This window comes from Pimephales promelas, chromosome 11 (genome assembly GCF_988280905.1).
Source record: "Pimephales promelas chromosome 11, fPimPro1.hap1.1, whole genome shotgun sequence".
NCBI classification, from domain to species: domain Eukaryota; kingdom Metazoa; phylum Chordata; class Actinopteri; order Cypriniformes; family Leuciscidae; genus Pimephales; species Pimephales promelas.
Genome location: NC_142779.1, coordinates 17,006,891 through 17,022,352, shown reverse-complemented (window position 1 = coordinate 17,022,352; position 15,462 = coordinate 17,006,891). Strand labels below are relative to the sequence as shown.

Sequence of the window (15,462 nt, the reverse complement as noted above, 5' to 3'; positions counted from 1 at the left end):
GTAACGCTGGGGTTTATGCAGAAACCATATGAGAATTAACCGCTGTGAACTATCACTGATGTGAATAATTTTTACCATGCTAATTTTTTGTAATAATTCAAGCGCATGCTCAAATTCGTTTTAATTCAGGAATGATACAAAACATATTATCGATTATATTACATGTTACTGTAGAACCTTAACTGCTTGTTTTGTGAGGTCAAGTGACAGGAACTGGAAATTAGCAAAGCTAGCTTGATGATGACTATGTAAAACAGACACACTTCTTTGTTTCTTTGAACTTGTATAACGTATTTCCTTCCTCTAAATAGAGTACAAATGTTTAGATGGCGGTAAAAGCTTTTTAACGAATATTTCAGACATGATGCATGTTAGTATTTGTGCCGTCGCCTTTTCTCTAGAAATGTAATGAAATAGATTATAAAATGTTGACTTGAGATTTGACAAACTGTTGCTGACTCCTAATGCCATGTGGAATTATTATACATTTATGCTTCATGTATATGTGATACATTCGCTTTTTCAGTTTTAAACATATTTTTGACAGCTTTTTGTTATTGTTTCACAGGACTTGTTTTGCACATTCAAATGCTAACTTATGTTCGGAGTGACAGATTTTTTTTTTGTTCTCTTGGGACTTAATCAGTGGTTTTGCCATCCTAAATGTGCCAATCTTTTGACTGCTGTGTTAAACAAATATTAAAGTAAGTGTAGTGGAACAATAGCAGTTTTAAAAAGTGAGATTTTATCTATTATTTTTAAGTATATCAGTAACGAGAGTATTAAATGGCACAATTCAAGCATCAAAAGATTTAATTGAAAATGAAAGTTAAATGGTTATTACTGCAAACAGTGATTAAACAAAATATTGACACTGAATATATATTCATATATATATATATATATATATATATAACTTTTTCTTTACCATATTATTTTATCACCTTTTGAAGTACATTCTTTACCCCCTGCGGTGTAGTTAAACTGACACTCGAATTCATCTTATCTGTCTTCACAGCAACACACAAACCACTGATCTGGTTGATGTTATCTTGTAGCTTCCTCTTTGAATACTGTAACTCATTCCACGTAGTTAATGATAGGCTGTAAAATGAGGCATCCTCAAACAGATTTACACAATAACTTTAGACTGTAGATCTGACATAAATATGTTCACCACGCAACGACAACTTGATCAATAATCTTAAATCAATCACTTTCACTATACATGCAAGTTTTAGGAATTAATGAACACGTATTGACTTTTCTGTTGGTTTAATAATTATTTTATCTTCTGTGAAGGATTTCTATGCATTTTTGCATGTGATTTCATCAAGAAGTCAATTTTAGCAATTTTAACTGTAAGGCCGCTTTTACATTACATGGATCCATTTGTGTATAAAATGGTATGATTATGTAAGTTATGACAATTGCTTTAACACATCAAAATAGGTTTTTTATTAGTTATATACAAGATTCAACATTTTTTTTAAGTCAGTTTAATGTAATGTACCAGTAAGTTCAAATGACTTAAACATCCAAGTTTATTGCACTAAAAAAAATAATAAAAAAATAATAATTCTAACAGTGAACGTAAAGAGGAAAAAAGCTCATGGATTCCAATACTCTCAGATCAGTTTCAGGCCTCTTTCATATTTGGAAATAAATCTGATATGAATCGGATGTGCATCTACCATGTAAGTGGACAGATTGTATATTCCCCTGACAATGCTAGTCGTTTCATTGAAACCACGGTGTCGATTCTGCTGAATGAAGTCAACTCAGATGGACACCAACCGTGATCACATTAATTTTTTCAATGGCGCAATGAGGGACGAAGGCTCAACTTAATGTTTTGCTGACTTTTAAAGATGGTGGGCAAAGCAAAGTCTTGTATTATCATTTTGTCTGCTTTTCATTGCAGATCGCACCGCTTTTGCTTCTTTTTCAGCCTAAGCTTTTCTGGGTTAGTACGTCTACCTTTGGTTGTTTTTCCAAGTGTGTTTTGTAAATGCAGATTTCACAAATAAATCACATTTAAAAGATGTAAGCTGATTGTCAACAAATGGAACTGGGTATCCGGCAGTCTAAATGCGGCCTAAGTGTCCTCATTTTTATGCTAGTTCGAAATAGCTTGGTGTATTATTCTTACTCGGAGTTGCTCAGGCAAACTTGAGTTCCTGTATTCAATTTAAAACTTTTCCTTTAATTCAAAGAATTATTGCTGAATCTATCAGCTAATCTCTAGAGACTTCAACTATTATGACCTTTTAGGCCCTGTCCACTCTACTGCTTTTTCGTTTAAAAACAGAAACCTTTTGCTATGTTTGCATCTCCCGTCCAGACTAAAACGGAAAAAACAAAGACCTAAAACGGAGAAGTTTAGAAATGCTGCAGCTTCATTTTGCGTTTTGAATCTCCGGAGGGCGTTTTAGTGAAGACGGGACAAAACGGAGGACTTTAGAAACGCCGATGCAGAGGCTCACGCTCGGCTCTATGATTGGGTGTCATCAGTCATGACGTGTCCTTCCCTGATTTGTCAGCCGGCACGCGCATGCCCAGTGTTGGTGAATGGTCACGTGATCCAAGTTTTCAGTCATTTTAATGTGGACAGAGATCAGTTCTAATACGCAGATAAAATGCTGGTGTGGACGGAGATCGTAGTTTTTTTTTAATTCTCCATTTTTAGTGTGGACGGGGCCTTAGAAGCATCAAATTAGCCTTTAAGTGTCTCCCTGTGGCTTTAGTGAGATTGATGTCAGAAGTTGCGTTGAACTAAAACTTCTAATTGTCCATAAAGCTTTTAGTTGTTAAAAGGATAAGAAAAAAAAAAGTTTTTCATTCTGAATTATGTTATCTCTTGTCATTTTTGGTAATTTATCATTCTACAGTTTTCATATCACATTGTGCATATATTGTTTAGTTTTGCATCCCATTTGTCTTTTCGAAATTATTGTTGGCCCATATATCTATTGTATATATCTATATATTTATGTCAAAGTATCTGTTTAGAAGGTATTAGACATATTAAACAAATCTGACCTTATAAGCTTTACATTTTATGCAAATGGCATAATGTATGTAGTACAAGATGTCCTTTTATAGCATGCTAGGATCATCAGTTCAATTTCTGTTTTGAATCAGTATCTATAATATAAATGTGATTTAATATCTTTTGCACCTTTCAGAGTATACGTGTTTCATAACAACTCTGTAGCAGATTATATGACTGCCAATATTATTAATTTACTTTGCCCTTATTGCGAATATTGATTTTGACAGCTATATGAAGCTGTAATATGACTGCATTTTCCCTGCTGTGCAAGAGATTATTTCTTCTGAGAGTAAGGGTTTTATTGGGTTTCTTTTTCTATTTTTAAGGGAAATTGAATATGACGGCTTATAAAATGTACAAGGCAAATATTTGATTTTACACTAAAACTCGTTGGATGTATGGACAAGTCGTTCGGTGTCTCATGTAAATCTCAAAAGTGCTCCCAGGATTATTTATAAGAGCTGTGTGAAACCAAGGTGTGATTTTTGAGTCTGCCTGCAATTCTTGACCCCTATTTGAAATCTTAATTTCCCCTTTCCTCATTTAACATCTAGATTCTAATGGTTGGAGAAATATAGGTGGAAGGTTACCCCTTTTCTCTTGGTGTGAACCAAATCACAGGTGACATGACTGATGTTCATATGCATCCATTAGTAAAACGTCATACAGAATTCTTCATAATGATTTATTTCAAAAGAAACACTTAGGGACTAACTCAAACCAATGTACAGACTTACAAAAGAAATAACAACAGATGTGCTTTATGCTGTCATAAGCTGCCATATACATAGAAGTAATCTTCACATTAAGTGGGAAAAAGAATGGAAGGACAGGATATGCTACAGTTAACTATACAGTGTTGAAAATAGACAACTTGATGGAATGTTTAAGAAAAATTTAATGCCATCACTACATTGGGGCATGTTTTTTAAAAGAAAAAAAAAACACATTCTGAAATATCTTTTTTTTTATTTTATTTTTTTTATATTTTTGCAAGATATCTTTCCCCTCCATGTTGATAGGAATGCAGCTTTCTAGCGTGGGGCTCTAACCCTTTGCCCAGCACACAGGCTCCAGTGGAAGCACAGAGTAGGCATTAAGTTTCCTTATAGATTTTGTGCCCCGGGGTTGTGTTTGTAAATGAGGCCTGGTGCTTTTTACTGCTCAACATTATGAAATTGGCAGTAGTAACAGACAAATTCCATACTCTAATTTTCATTGGAGAGGCACAAGGCATTGACATACTTTGCTAATTGTTTGGTGTTCACGTTATGTGTATTCCTAGACCAAACAGTTGTGTTCAAAATTGGGGATGCAAGATATCAACCACCATATCTGTATAATATTATCGTAATCGAAAATAAGTTTAAGTGCAGCGCAAGTCTGTCATAAAATTCTAATGAGAACATTATTACATTATCAAAAAATGTGGATTTAGATTTATCGGCCAATAAATCGGTTCAGCTTTTAAATACAAATGGTTATTGGTAAAAAGTTTCATAAAAATGTTATATCGGTGCATCCCTAATGTTGATAGGATTTTGAGATGTGTTTTCGGGTGAAATATTTTTGTGCCTCTATTTCAAAAGTCAGATATCAAATCACAAATCATGCTAGCTAGATTTTTAAAAATGTATTTACATGAAAAGTGGGATGTACATGTCAGTTATTCAGCTATTGTTAAAGTTCAAATGAATAATCTGACTGTTTCCTAAACGTAGATGTGAAATAATCCACAAAATATTTAAAAACAAACCCACTCAAAATAATAAAATCTGATGCTGAAGATACAAATGTTTAATCAATTTGGCAATACAGTCATAACTATGTCTAAACACAGAAAACTTTAGGCTCTAGAACTATTCATTATGTAGTGGACATCATCAATCAGATTTTTTCCCATAAATGTCACAAGGGATTATAAAGTGCATTGTTATATATCTATATATAGGTAGTAATTATGTCAATTAGTTCTGTTTCAAGGTCTACCTCAGATGTTCCACTAACACTGCTTTTTTAAAAGGTCATGCCTAACATTTTTCGGTACTTGGCTGTAAATTCTCCAACCTCTTTTTTCTTTGTTAATTGATGTACAACTTTGTTTTGAAGCACAACTCTCTCTAATGTCATAATTCTGCTGAGTGATTTACGCACACTCAGATTGGTCAATTAAGGAAATATATGTTTTTGTACCAACAGAACATTGCAAAAGACTCTCTATTGGCCCACGAATGCCTTCCAGTTTCCGAATATAAAGTTTACAAGCAGTTTATGCTGCTACAGATATCTAAATTATGAACTATGTAAATATATAACAAAAATCAAGGTAAAAATCAATGCCCTTCTTGTTTTTTGTTAAAGAACTTGCATGCATATGAATTTTCAGAACTTCATTCCTGCTAATGTGAAGTCACATATTGTTTTGCATCTAAGATTAAAATATATATTCAGAGTTTTGAATGTTTGCTCCAAAATACCTCATTATCTCAATGCTGTTCTGCCTAACCCAACATAACACAACAAACAAAGGAGCAAACACGACTCCAAAAATATCTCTTTACTGTTTTTAAGACGATATAAAAAAAACATTGTATATACATATCATACGTAAAAAAGAAAACACAGTCATACATATATAATTGCACTTGGCGCTAACAGAGGAGACTACATGGGTGGTGATGATGGACTGGTGGTCTTTTGCTGAGTCATTTACTGGGGATGCATTTTTGGCTGGTTAAGTGCTGGATCAGCAAGCATGCCAGAGGACTATATGGTACATATCTGTGACGGTGGGCTGTCAGATTCCCGGGTCATCTGCCAGACTTCTTAGTTCGACTGTTGTTGAGCCTTTTTCATTCTGAAATGAAGAGACTCAAAATGTTACAATATGACAAGTCACACACAGTCATTGAACTTATTTGATTACGCTTATTTTAACTGACTCGTGAATAGTAGCAGGACATTTTTAAATAGTCTTTATCTCCACAGTGATTAAAACAATAAACCTTTGCATCTGCCAAGAATGTAACAGACATGTCTGCACTTTTTATAGGCAGTTTCTATAAGTAACTACATGCTGTTAGTTTTAATTGGGCTGAAGCTGCCTCTTAAAAATTCTCTAATTTCAAGCTGAAGTGAATTTTTAAATTTTTTACTATAGAAATGGAAAAAGTGATCCTTTGACTTAACTTAAAAATGTGAGGAAACCTGTTGTCTTAAAATTATTACGTAAATAAACTTCATGCGATTGAAAAATTTAAGTTATTTGAATTCCACAACTTAATTTTTTCAATTACGCATGAAGTTTATTTACTTAACTTAAAGGGTTAGTTCACCCAAAAATGAAAATTAAGTCATTAATTACTCACCCCCATACTGTACCAACCCCGTAAGACCTTCATTCGTCTTCGGCACACAAACGAAGATATTTTTGATTAAATTTGAGAGGATTAAATTTGAGAGGTGGATCACTGCTACATAGGCACCCTAAGGGATTGAAACTTGACAGCCCAGAAAGTCAATGAAAAAATGTTTAAATAATCCATGTGACAACAGGGGCTCAACTATAAGTTTATTTTGTGCGAAAAACAAACAAAAATAAAGATTTTATTCGATTACTCCTTTTCTTCCTTGTAGGCCTGAGATGTACAGTAGGTTCAAGAGATTTCCATGACGCATGTGCGAGAATTGCGATCTTCTTCAACTCTACTTCAGTTCGATTCTCGCGCATGCGTCGTGGAAATCTCTTGGACTCTCGTCTCAGGCCCAGAAGGAAGAAAAGGAATAGTCGAATAAAGTCGTTATTTTTGTTTGTTTTTTCACACAAAAAGTATTTGTGTCGCTTGATAAACTTATAGTTGAGCCACTGTAGTCACATAAACATTTTCTTCATTGACTTTCTGGGCCGTCACGTTTCGATCCCTTAGGGTGCCTATGTAGCAGTGATCCACCTCTCAAATTTAATCAAAAATATCTTCATTTGTGTTCCGAAGACGAACAAAGGTCTTACGGGGTTGGTACTGCATGGGGGTGAGATTGCCTGAAAATTATTAAAGGGTTAGTTCACCTAAAAAAACCTCACCCCCATGCTGTACCAACCCCGTAAGACCTTCGTTCATCTTCGGAACACAAATGAAGATATTTTTGATTAAATTTGAGATCTGTCTCACTACCACATTGGCTGCCTAAGGGACTGGCTCTTGACGGCCCAGAAAGTCAATGAAGAAAATGTTTAAATATTCCAAGTGACTACAGTGGCTCAACTATAAGTTTATCAAGCCACGAGAATAATTTTTGTGCGAAAAAACAAACAAAAATAGCGACTTTATTCGACTATTCCTTTTCTTCCTTGTTGGCCTGAAACGAGACTTCCTTAGATTTCCACGACGCATGAGCGAGAACTGAACTGAACTAGTTGAAGGAGATCGCAATTCTCGCGCATGCGTCGTGGAAATCTAAGGAAGTCTCTCCAATGTGGTAGTGATCCAGCTCTCAAATTTAATCAAAAATATCTTCATTTATGTTCCGAAGATGAACGAAGGTCATAAGAATGGGGGTGAGTAATTAATGACTTAATTTTCATTTTTGGGTGAATAAACTTATAAAGAAGGCTTCCAGTACCTACAGTCTCAAAATATTAGGTTTGATAAGTGTTTTAATGTATCTCAATTTTTTTTAATTACATTTTTAAAGTAAGTCACATGACCGTAATGTCTGAGCTGTTTTGTAGCTCATTGACCAGAGGTGTTGCAGATGGCAGAAACCTCCCTCACTACCTGCAGATGTACAACTTCCTTTTTCACTTATTGAGCTGTACTAAAGACCGCACAGTATGTGCTCATTAGCGTCCAGAGACCATTCATGGGTGTTCAGCCCTCAAGGAGCCATCGTTCGTCTCTAGCTACTAATGTTTTGTTGTGCAGACCGGACAGTTCACACTTTTCTACCTCTTTAGACAATGCTTTTTGTTTAAGAGGCAGAACAACACCAATGAAGGCAGCGCCTACTGGTTTGCCATACTTCCATACGCTTTATATTCACCCACCTCCTCTCAAATTCAATATTCCAGCTAGCAGTGAAATGAAAGATGATGGCAACCAGTCCCATGATCTAATACATCAAGCTCATGATCAAATGTGGGAAATTTCCTTCTTCTCATGAATTCAGTGCAACAAAAGCTTGTTTTACTTTGTTTGGACATTCACGATAACAATCAGCGGAGGAACTATTAAGGCAAGGCCGCAAAAGCCTGGACATGTTTTTCATTAGCTCTGCAGTAGCTGCTAATCTTGCACATCAACTTCAGATAAATATTTCAGAGCACTATAACTTGACAAAAAACATTCAAAAGAAATCTGAGAAACAAACCATTTAGAGATGTGTGAGAAACAAGAAAGACCAGTATTTTAAAGTGTGGGTGACTTTTGGGTGACTAATTAAAATTTGTCTAAAAGTCTAATTTGGTTAATTGTAATTGACTCTGCAAGGCTATTTATATTGCATTTGTGAACCACAAATGCAATATGAATAGCCTTGCAGAGTCAGTTTACTCAAACAAATTAAACATTGTCTCCCTGTATTGCCTCTCCTGTTTCTCCCATTTCTCAGCTCCTGTTTGTCAAGAAGGTTTCCTTACTTGTTCAGGGCGTTCTTCAGGTACTGTTGCAGCCACTTGGTCTCTGGGTTAATGCACACTTCCTTGTTGCTCTTCAGTTTGGCACTGCAGGTGAAAAGTGTAAGTTTTCATTATATCTTTTTTGAATCACGGTGCTGAAATTTGAACTTTTTAGACATTCAAATTGCAGTATAAGCAAGCAATCATAGCTAAGCTAAGTATAAAGCTCCAAGAGCCCATTGTGAGCAGATTCTGAATGCAATACAAAGGAAACTCCGTAGTCAGCATCAGCCATACAATGGCAGAACAGTTGTGCATTCAAGCTCAGCCAAGCAGTTGGTTCTCAGTCACTCCTCTCTCTAGTAAGTGATATTACACTGCACTCTCTCATCACCCTAGGTATTCTTTTCCTGCATCTGCATTCCCTATTTCCCAACAGGTCTTAACAGATTGTCAGATCACAATCTTCCTTGTAGCTCTCAGCAAAAAGATTAAACTATAGGTGTCTTGTCAGCACAGGTGAACCATTTGTTTTCAAATTGTCTACAACTGACAAAAACAAATCATTAAACTCTTTCCAATGTAAAGTAAAAATGAATCAGGTTAAAATACCATTTTTAAAATTTTAACAACCAACATTTTTTGGTAACACTTACAATAAGATCCCATTAGTTAACATTAGTTAGTTAACCTGAATTAATAATAAACTGCACTTCTACAGCATTTATTAATCCTTGTTAATGTTAATTTCAACATTTACTAACTAATACATAATTCAAATCTAAAGTCGAATTTGTTTAACATTAGTTAATGCACTGTGATCTAACATGAACAAACAATGAACAGCTGTATTTTTAATAACTAATGTTAACAAAGATGAACAAATACACACTGTAAAAAAATATTGGTTTAACTTAAAAAATGAAGTAACCTGGTTGCCTTAAAAATTTAAGTTCATTGAAATGGAAAAATTGAGTTAATACAATAAAGGAGATTGATTTATTCATCAGAAACTCAAAATGTCATGTTACCTGAACCACATAAATTATTTAAGTTGATTTGACAAAATAAAAAATGTTGTAATACATATTTTTTTTTTTACAGTTTTTTTCATTAACTTATGTTAACAAATGAGACCTTATTGTAAAGTGTTAAGTAATATTGTGTTTGTATTAATAATTGGAATTAATTTATCAAATAAATGATTTAAACTTTTTAGATAATTGATATGGATGAATGTATTAATAATAGTAATAATTACTATTATTAGCATCTTGTTTTTGTTAAATTTTTTTGAAAAAAAAAAAAGTTTTGTATACATGTTTGTCTTCTTTAGATGCGTGTGTTGATGCTATAAATGCTTACTATGAAAAGTTCATACATTATAGTTCATGTGATGATTTGGATGTGACACACACACTCACACAAACGGTTTGCTGAACCGAGCTGAATGTGAGTTGTTCTCATAATCCTGTGAGTACACATTCCTTAAGGAGCCACCGCACTACATAATATAAAGTAAGAAAAAAAGGTGTGCACATCCCAAACCTTAATTGGGTTCAGACGCAGGACAAAAAGATGACAATCACAGAAGTAACAGTGCAACGTTTTGACCATCAGGTCTTCACCGGGCACCAGTTTATGAAGAATTATTTATGTTTTTGAATCTGTGTGCAGATATTACTCTTCTTACTACATAATGTAAATACTTTTAAGTTGATGAGGATAAGAACATTCATCTGAGACAAGATTAGCTTTAAAGTATGAGTCCACTATCAACATATCGGTATCATTAAAGTAATCAGTTCTTATCTTCAATTCACAGATCCCCTCTAATTTGGTTAGCTCACTCTTTTGAAGTAGCTGCAGCTTATCAGGGCCCGGCATTTGTTGGTATATCTCGATCTAGTCAGCGGGAGTTGGAGAGGGTCTGGACTGCGAACAGCAGGTAGTAATTACCTCACAGCAAGCCAAGGCCAACAGCAAACACTGGTAGATAGTGTTACCAGCATCACTCATCAGTGCAGATTTGAAGTATCAAGGGCTCTTGAGCTTTGGGATTCAGGTTCTGATCTGCTCTCCAGGGTTTCGCCAATGGCTTTTGTGGCAATCGTTTGTCGGCTTGTGATTTTTGAGTCTAACCAGCTGTTTTTATCTCGCTGACCCTTTGACACTGTTTAAGTCTTTGTTTATGTCTTGGCGAGCATTTATGGTATGGAAAAATAAGTGACATTTGTAATGGAGTTTGACAAGCCACTGCCATTAATCTTGTTAAAAAATCCAAATAAAGCAGCTATTTTGAACACTTCACTCAACGGAGGTGAAAACATGCAAGGAGGATAGTTCTCATCAGCGTGCAAGGCTGTGGTGTGTGACTAAGCACGTCATTCAAGCCCTTTACATGTGTGAGAAAGAGCTTGAAGAGGAACTCTTTGGGACCCCTATGATGCTGTTTTCCTGTACAAAATACGAATGCATCCATGCTTAAAGGTCTTACCCCCTTCTATAGCATTTCCCCCTGGATGTGTGCAATTGTGAGAGCCTGTCCAACGGTATAATGCCAGACAGGGGAGGCCAATTCCTGGCCCATTCAGCATCCCTTCAGTATTTAGAGATTGATGGGGTGAAGTGATGTGTTTCTGGGTCATGCAGAGCTGCTGAGCGAGTAGGAAAGAGAGAGTTTAGAGTAGATACTCACATGACTTGGAAGGGGCAGTTGGGTGTGTGGAGGAACTTGAGCTCGCGAATGCTTCTTTGTGGGACTGTGTTGACTGTGGAACGGCACCAGCATCTCTCTACCAGGCTGATGGGCTTGGCTGGAGAAGAATTAAGAGAATAAGGGATGAGAAACTCAATTCAGCTGTTGCCACGATTCTTGTAATTCGGTGCATGTGAGCGTTGGATGAAATCATGATGAATAATTATGTTTGATGAAAAAGGAAACAAATGCAAATCACTTTCTGCCTTGCGTTTCAATCCTGAGCTCACACCACAGATGTGCTTAGTAAAAGCAAACGGCGTCCTTGACTAAAAACGAAACTTTGGTTTAATTTTCTAAATCCATTATGTAATCTTGCTCTAGCCTCCAATTCACTATTGCAACACTCTCTAATAACAACCAGCACAATTTTCAGACTGAGGGTTCATGTATTGGCTTTTCTATGAAAACTAAAAGATTTGTTTTATAATGTTTTAGCAGTGCATATTTATATTAGGCCTATATTACAGGGCTATATTGAATGTTATGCACTCAATGAATTAATACGCTTTTGAAATATAACATTATAGGTGCATTTATAAAGCACTTCAAGTGAATAGATTTGATGATAAATGTTTTGTGCACTCATGGTGTAACCTATATTTTAGTTCATTAAAAAAAGTATTAAAGTGGGCATTGCTAGAGCTAGGCTGTATGAATTGTAACGCGCATGCACGCAAATACTTGGCCGCTGTTTTAATAGCCTTCACGTTCTTGCACATTAAAGTCAGTGATTTGTATAGCAGCGATGGGATTATTGTTCCATTTGGCTCAGACCTGTTACTCGCTCAAGGAAGCAGAGACTTAACAGCTCGAGCAGCTTTACATTGTAAGTGAAGACGGCACGGCGCACGTACGCAAATCCTTTAACGGACATTGCCCACTCACAAGAGTCCAGAGGTGTAAATTACCTGCGACTTAACGAAGCTCTATCCAAGTTCGTCCACTTGTAAAATGCTAATGACATCTCTAGTAATCTATTTTCATTGTGATGCAAACGCGCAATCCAGCGTTAGAGCCGCGCGCACTGGCTCGATTGAAGTAAAGACTGGCGCTATCTCTGCGGCGCTGTTTTATCCTCTAATTTGTGAGTAATTAAGAGAAAACAAAGAGGGCGACAAATACACACATTAATCAACGCCGTGCCAGAGCCCCTCTGCTCTCCCGTCCGCGTGCGCCAAGTCTGTTACTTACAATATTTGGAAAAAAAAATCACGTGCGTTTATGAAGTTTGAAATATCAAACCAAATAACTTACGTTGTTTTTTTTATTATGGAAAAAAAAATGCGTAAGGCATGACAGCCTAATAAAAATAACGTTTTACATTTAATTTACACTGTAAATGTAAATGCATTGAAATAGGCTACGCGCCGTTTCTTATAAATGTGCTTGTTATAAACCGTAAAAACTGTAAATATGTTTAGTTGCAATAGTTGCATCGACTGTTTTTATTGTAAATGCAATGCATAAATGCATAGTCGCAAAATCGTGTGCCAAACATGCATCTAAGCTTTATGCACAATGCAAAAATAATGTAAACATTTGCAAAGTAGCCTATATCTATTGAACAATAACTCACCATTTGAAACCGGTGCATGAATGACGACCGCCATCAGAGCGAATACTACGATCACTTTCACATCCATGTTTGAAGAAGAGATCCGGACAATGTAGAATCCAGGAGCAACTGTGACAGCAGCAACTGCGTTTCTGAGTTTAATTTGCGCACAGCCTCTAGTCCAGACACCCTCTTCGACCCCCCTACCTTCAAAAGGAGAAAGTGGGTGTTCCCACGATGATTTGTCAGCTTTTGGCACTACAGATATCCTGGCACCAAATTTTATTTTTTCTATGGAACAGATTTTTTTTTATTCATGATTTATTTAATATTTAGAGTTTGTGAATACAAAAACTGTGGGCCAAGATGTGAGCATACATTTATTAAAAAAAAAAAAAAAAGTTCAAAACATGCCAAGTTCTTAGAAATGTAAAAACATTTATAATATTGTCAGGCACATTTTGATTTAACAACAAAGTGCTTTTAATCTTTTTACAGATTGAGTTAGATTTATTTACATGTTCTTTTATTTAATATTATTTAAAACAGTATTGCTTTGCATGCTTATTTTTAAATAACAATAAGCCATTCAAACTAATTATGACTAACCTTTTTAAGAATTTGAGCTTTCAATAGACTTTTTACAGCTTCTGCATAGTTACACTGTCTAGACATTTTTGGCCCCACAAAAAAAAAAAAATCATAATCTAAAAACATTCACCTCAGATGGCTAGAATTTGTATAATTTGTATGCATTGTATTTCTTAATGTATTTTTAAATAACATCCATGATTGGCGATGTCAATGAACTTTACAATTCTCAAGTCTTTATCTGTTTACATTCATTACCGTGCATTTCTTTATTTTCCCAAATTCAGCCACAGAAACCACCAAATTATTCACAGGGAATCCAAAGGTCTGCATCTGTTTGCTTTTAGTCACGGTAAACTCTTAAGTTCTGTAGACTGAAATAGCCCAATTTGCATGAATTCACAGCTTATGTTCATATATATCGGTTTTGTAAATTGATAAATTGCATTCCTTGCATTGGCGAAGCAATCAAATAGTCATGCAGAATGTAAGTAAAATAAATAAATCAGTGTTATTGTTCCATCTTGCTTTTAAGAGGAAATAGAGAAAGTGGGAGCAAACAATTAGTTTTATATTGGGCCAGAATTTTCCACCAAGCCTTCCAGTTAAATCAGAGTGGGGTGACGTGGATGAGGAGGGGGGTGCATAAATGTTTATAACAGGACACAGATGTGTTCTCAGTTTCCAGGGATATAGCTGTGCTGTGCTAGACTTTTGTCCCGTAACGAAGCTCCAGAGGAGAGGGCTGAGGTCTCGTGTAATAGGACTCAGCTCACCGGGTCAAATCTTCTGCTCAGTGGCCCGTGTGTGCCAGTGCACAAGTGGTACAAGTGTTGGCACGCATTTAATCACTCTCAGTCAATTACTTTAATAAGTGATGGGGCAGTTACGTTTGTATGCCAGACTGACTATTTCGTGGCTTTCTGCTTAAATCTCGAGACCTTTTAGCTTATCTTTGAGTAAATGTGGAAAGGATTTGAGATGGGGAGAAAAATATCATTGGGTATTGTTTTATAGCTTTTAAATGTTTGTTTCTATTATCTTGCAGTCATTCTAAGTTTTCGTTACTGTGTGTTTAAACAAACTTTTTAATGCCTTTAAAGTCTTTGAGTGCTCGGCTTTCCTTTCTTCAAAAGCCCGGAGGTGAATGCAGATGTCATTTTACAAGGTGCCACCGGTGGGAGAGTTCACACCCACCCTGAGATTCTGCAGGCACATTCCCAGTTGGCTAGTGGATAACAAGAGATGGAAGTAGAAAGTTTTATGGTTTTCACTTCAATTCTAAAGCCTCATCACAACAGCAGCCCTGTATTTATATGTGTCTACAAAACTCAGTATCTAAACTCTTGGGCAACATCTGAGGGGAAGATCAAAACAAAACAAAGCGTGTTGTAATTATGAATTAGCTTACTTTTCTTTTCCTATCTAATTTTTTAACAACATATTCAACCTTTTTCCCACCTGAATGCTTTTATTGCATGTAAATGAATCCAAATTGTCTCATAAACAGTTTGGGCCACAACATCCAGTGTAATCTTTAACTAGTCCACTCAAAAATATTGCATTCTCAGCATTTCATGCACACATATTCGTTTATATACATATTTTAAGGAAGCTGTCAAATTAGTTTAAGGCATTGGTGTATTCAGTTCTTTGGTTTATAGACCGGCGATGTGTTTTTGAATTATAGCAGATGGATTTGCTTTGCGATGGTAATATGCTGGTTTAGTTTGCATAGAAACAGTACCGTGTTTTTACGGTGCAGATCTCATGAGAAATGAAGTGATTGTACTGAAGTGGGTCGGCAGTGACATTTAACATCCATTGTATCTTTAAGAATTAATTTGTTTAAAAAAAAGATCATCTTAAACTGTTAGAACCTCATT

General features: G+C 35.6%; 1 protein-coding gene across 1 annotated transcript; it reads right to left on the bottom strand.

Moving 5' to 3' along the window:
- Positions 1–4,829: 4,829 nt before the first annotated feature.
- On the bottom strand, positions 4,830–13,153 carry cxcl12a (C-X-C motif chemokine ligand 12a). Its single transcript, XM_039672180.2, has 4 exons — positions 13,007–13,153; positions 11,368–11,485; positions 8,691–8,774; positions 4,830–5,912 (listed from the first exon to the last, which is right to left on the bottom strand). Exons 1-4 carry the CDS (start codon positions 13,071–13,073, stop codon positions 5,882–5,884), a joined length of 300 nt encoding a protein of 99 aa, XP_039528114.1. The 5' UTR covers positions 13,074–13,153; the 3' UTR covers positions 4,830–5,881.
- Between the last annotated feature and the right edge of the window lie 2,309 nt (positions 13,154–15,462).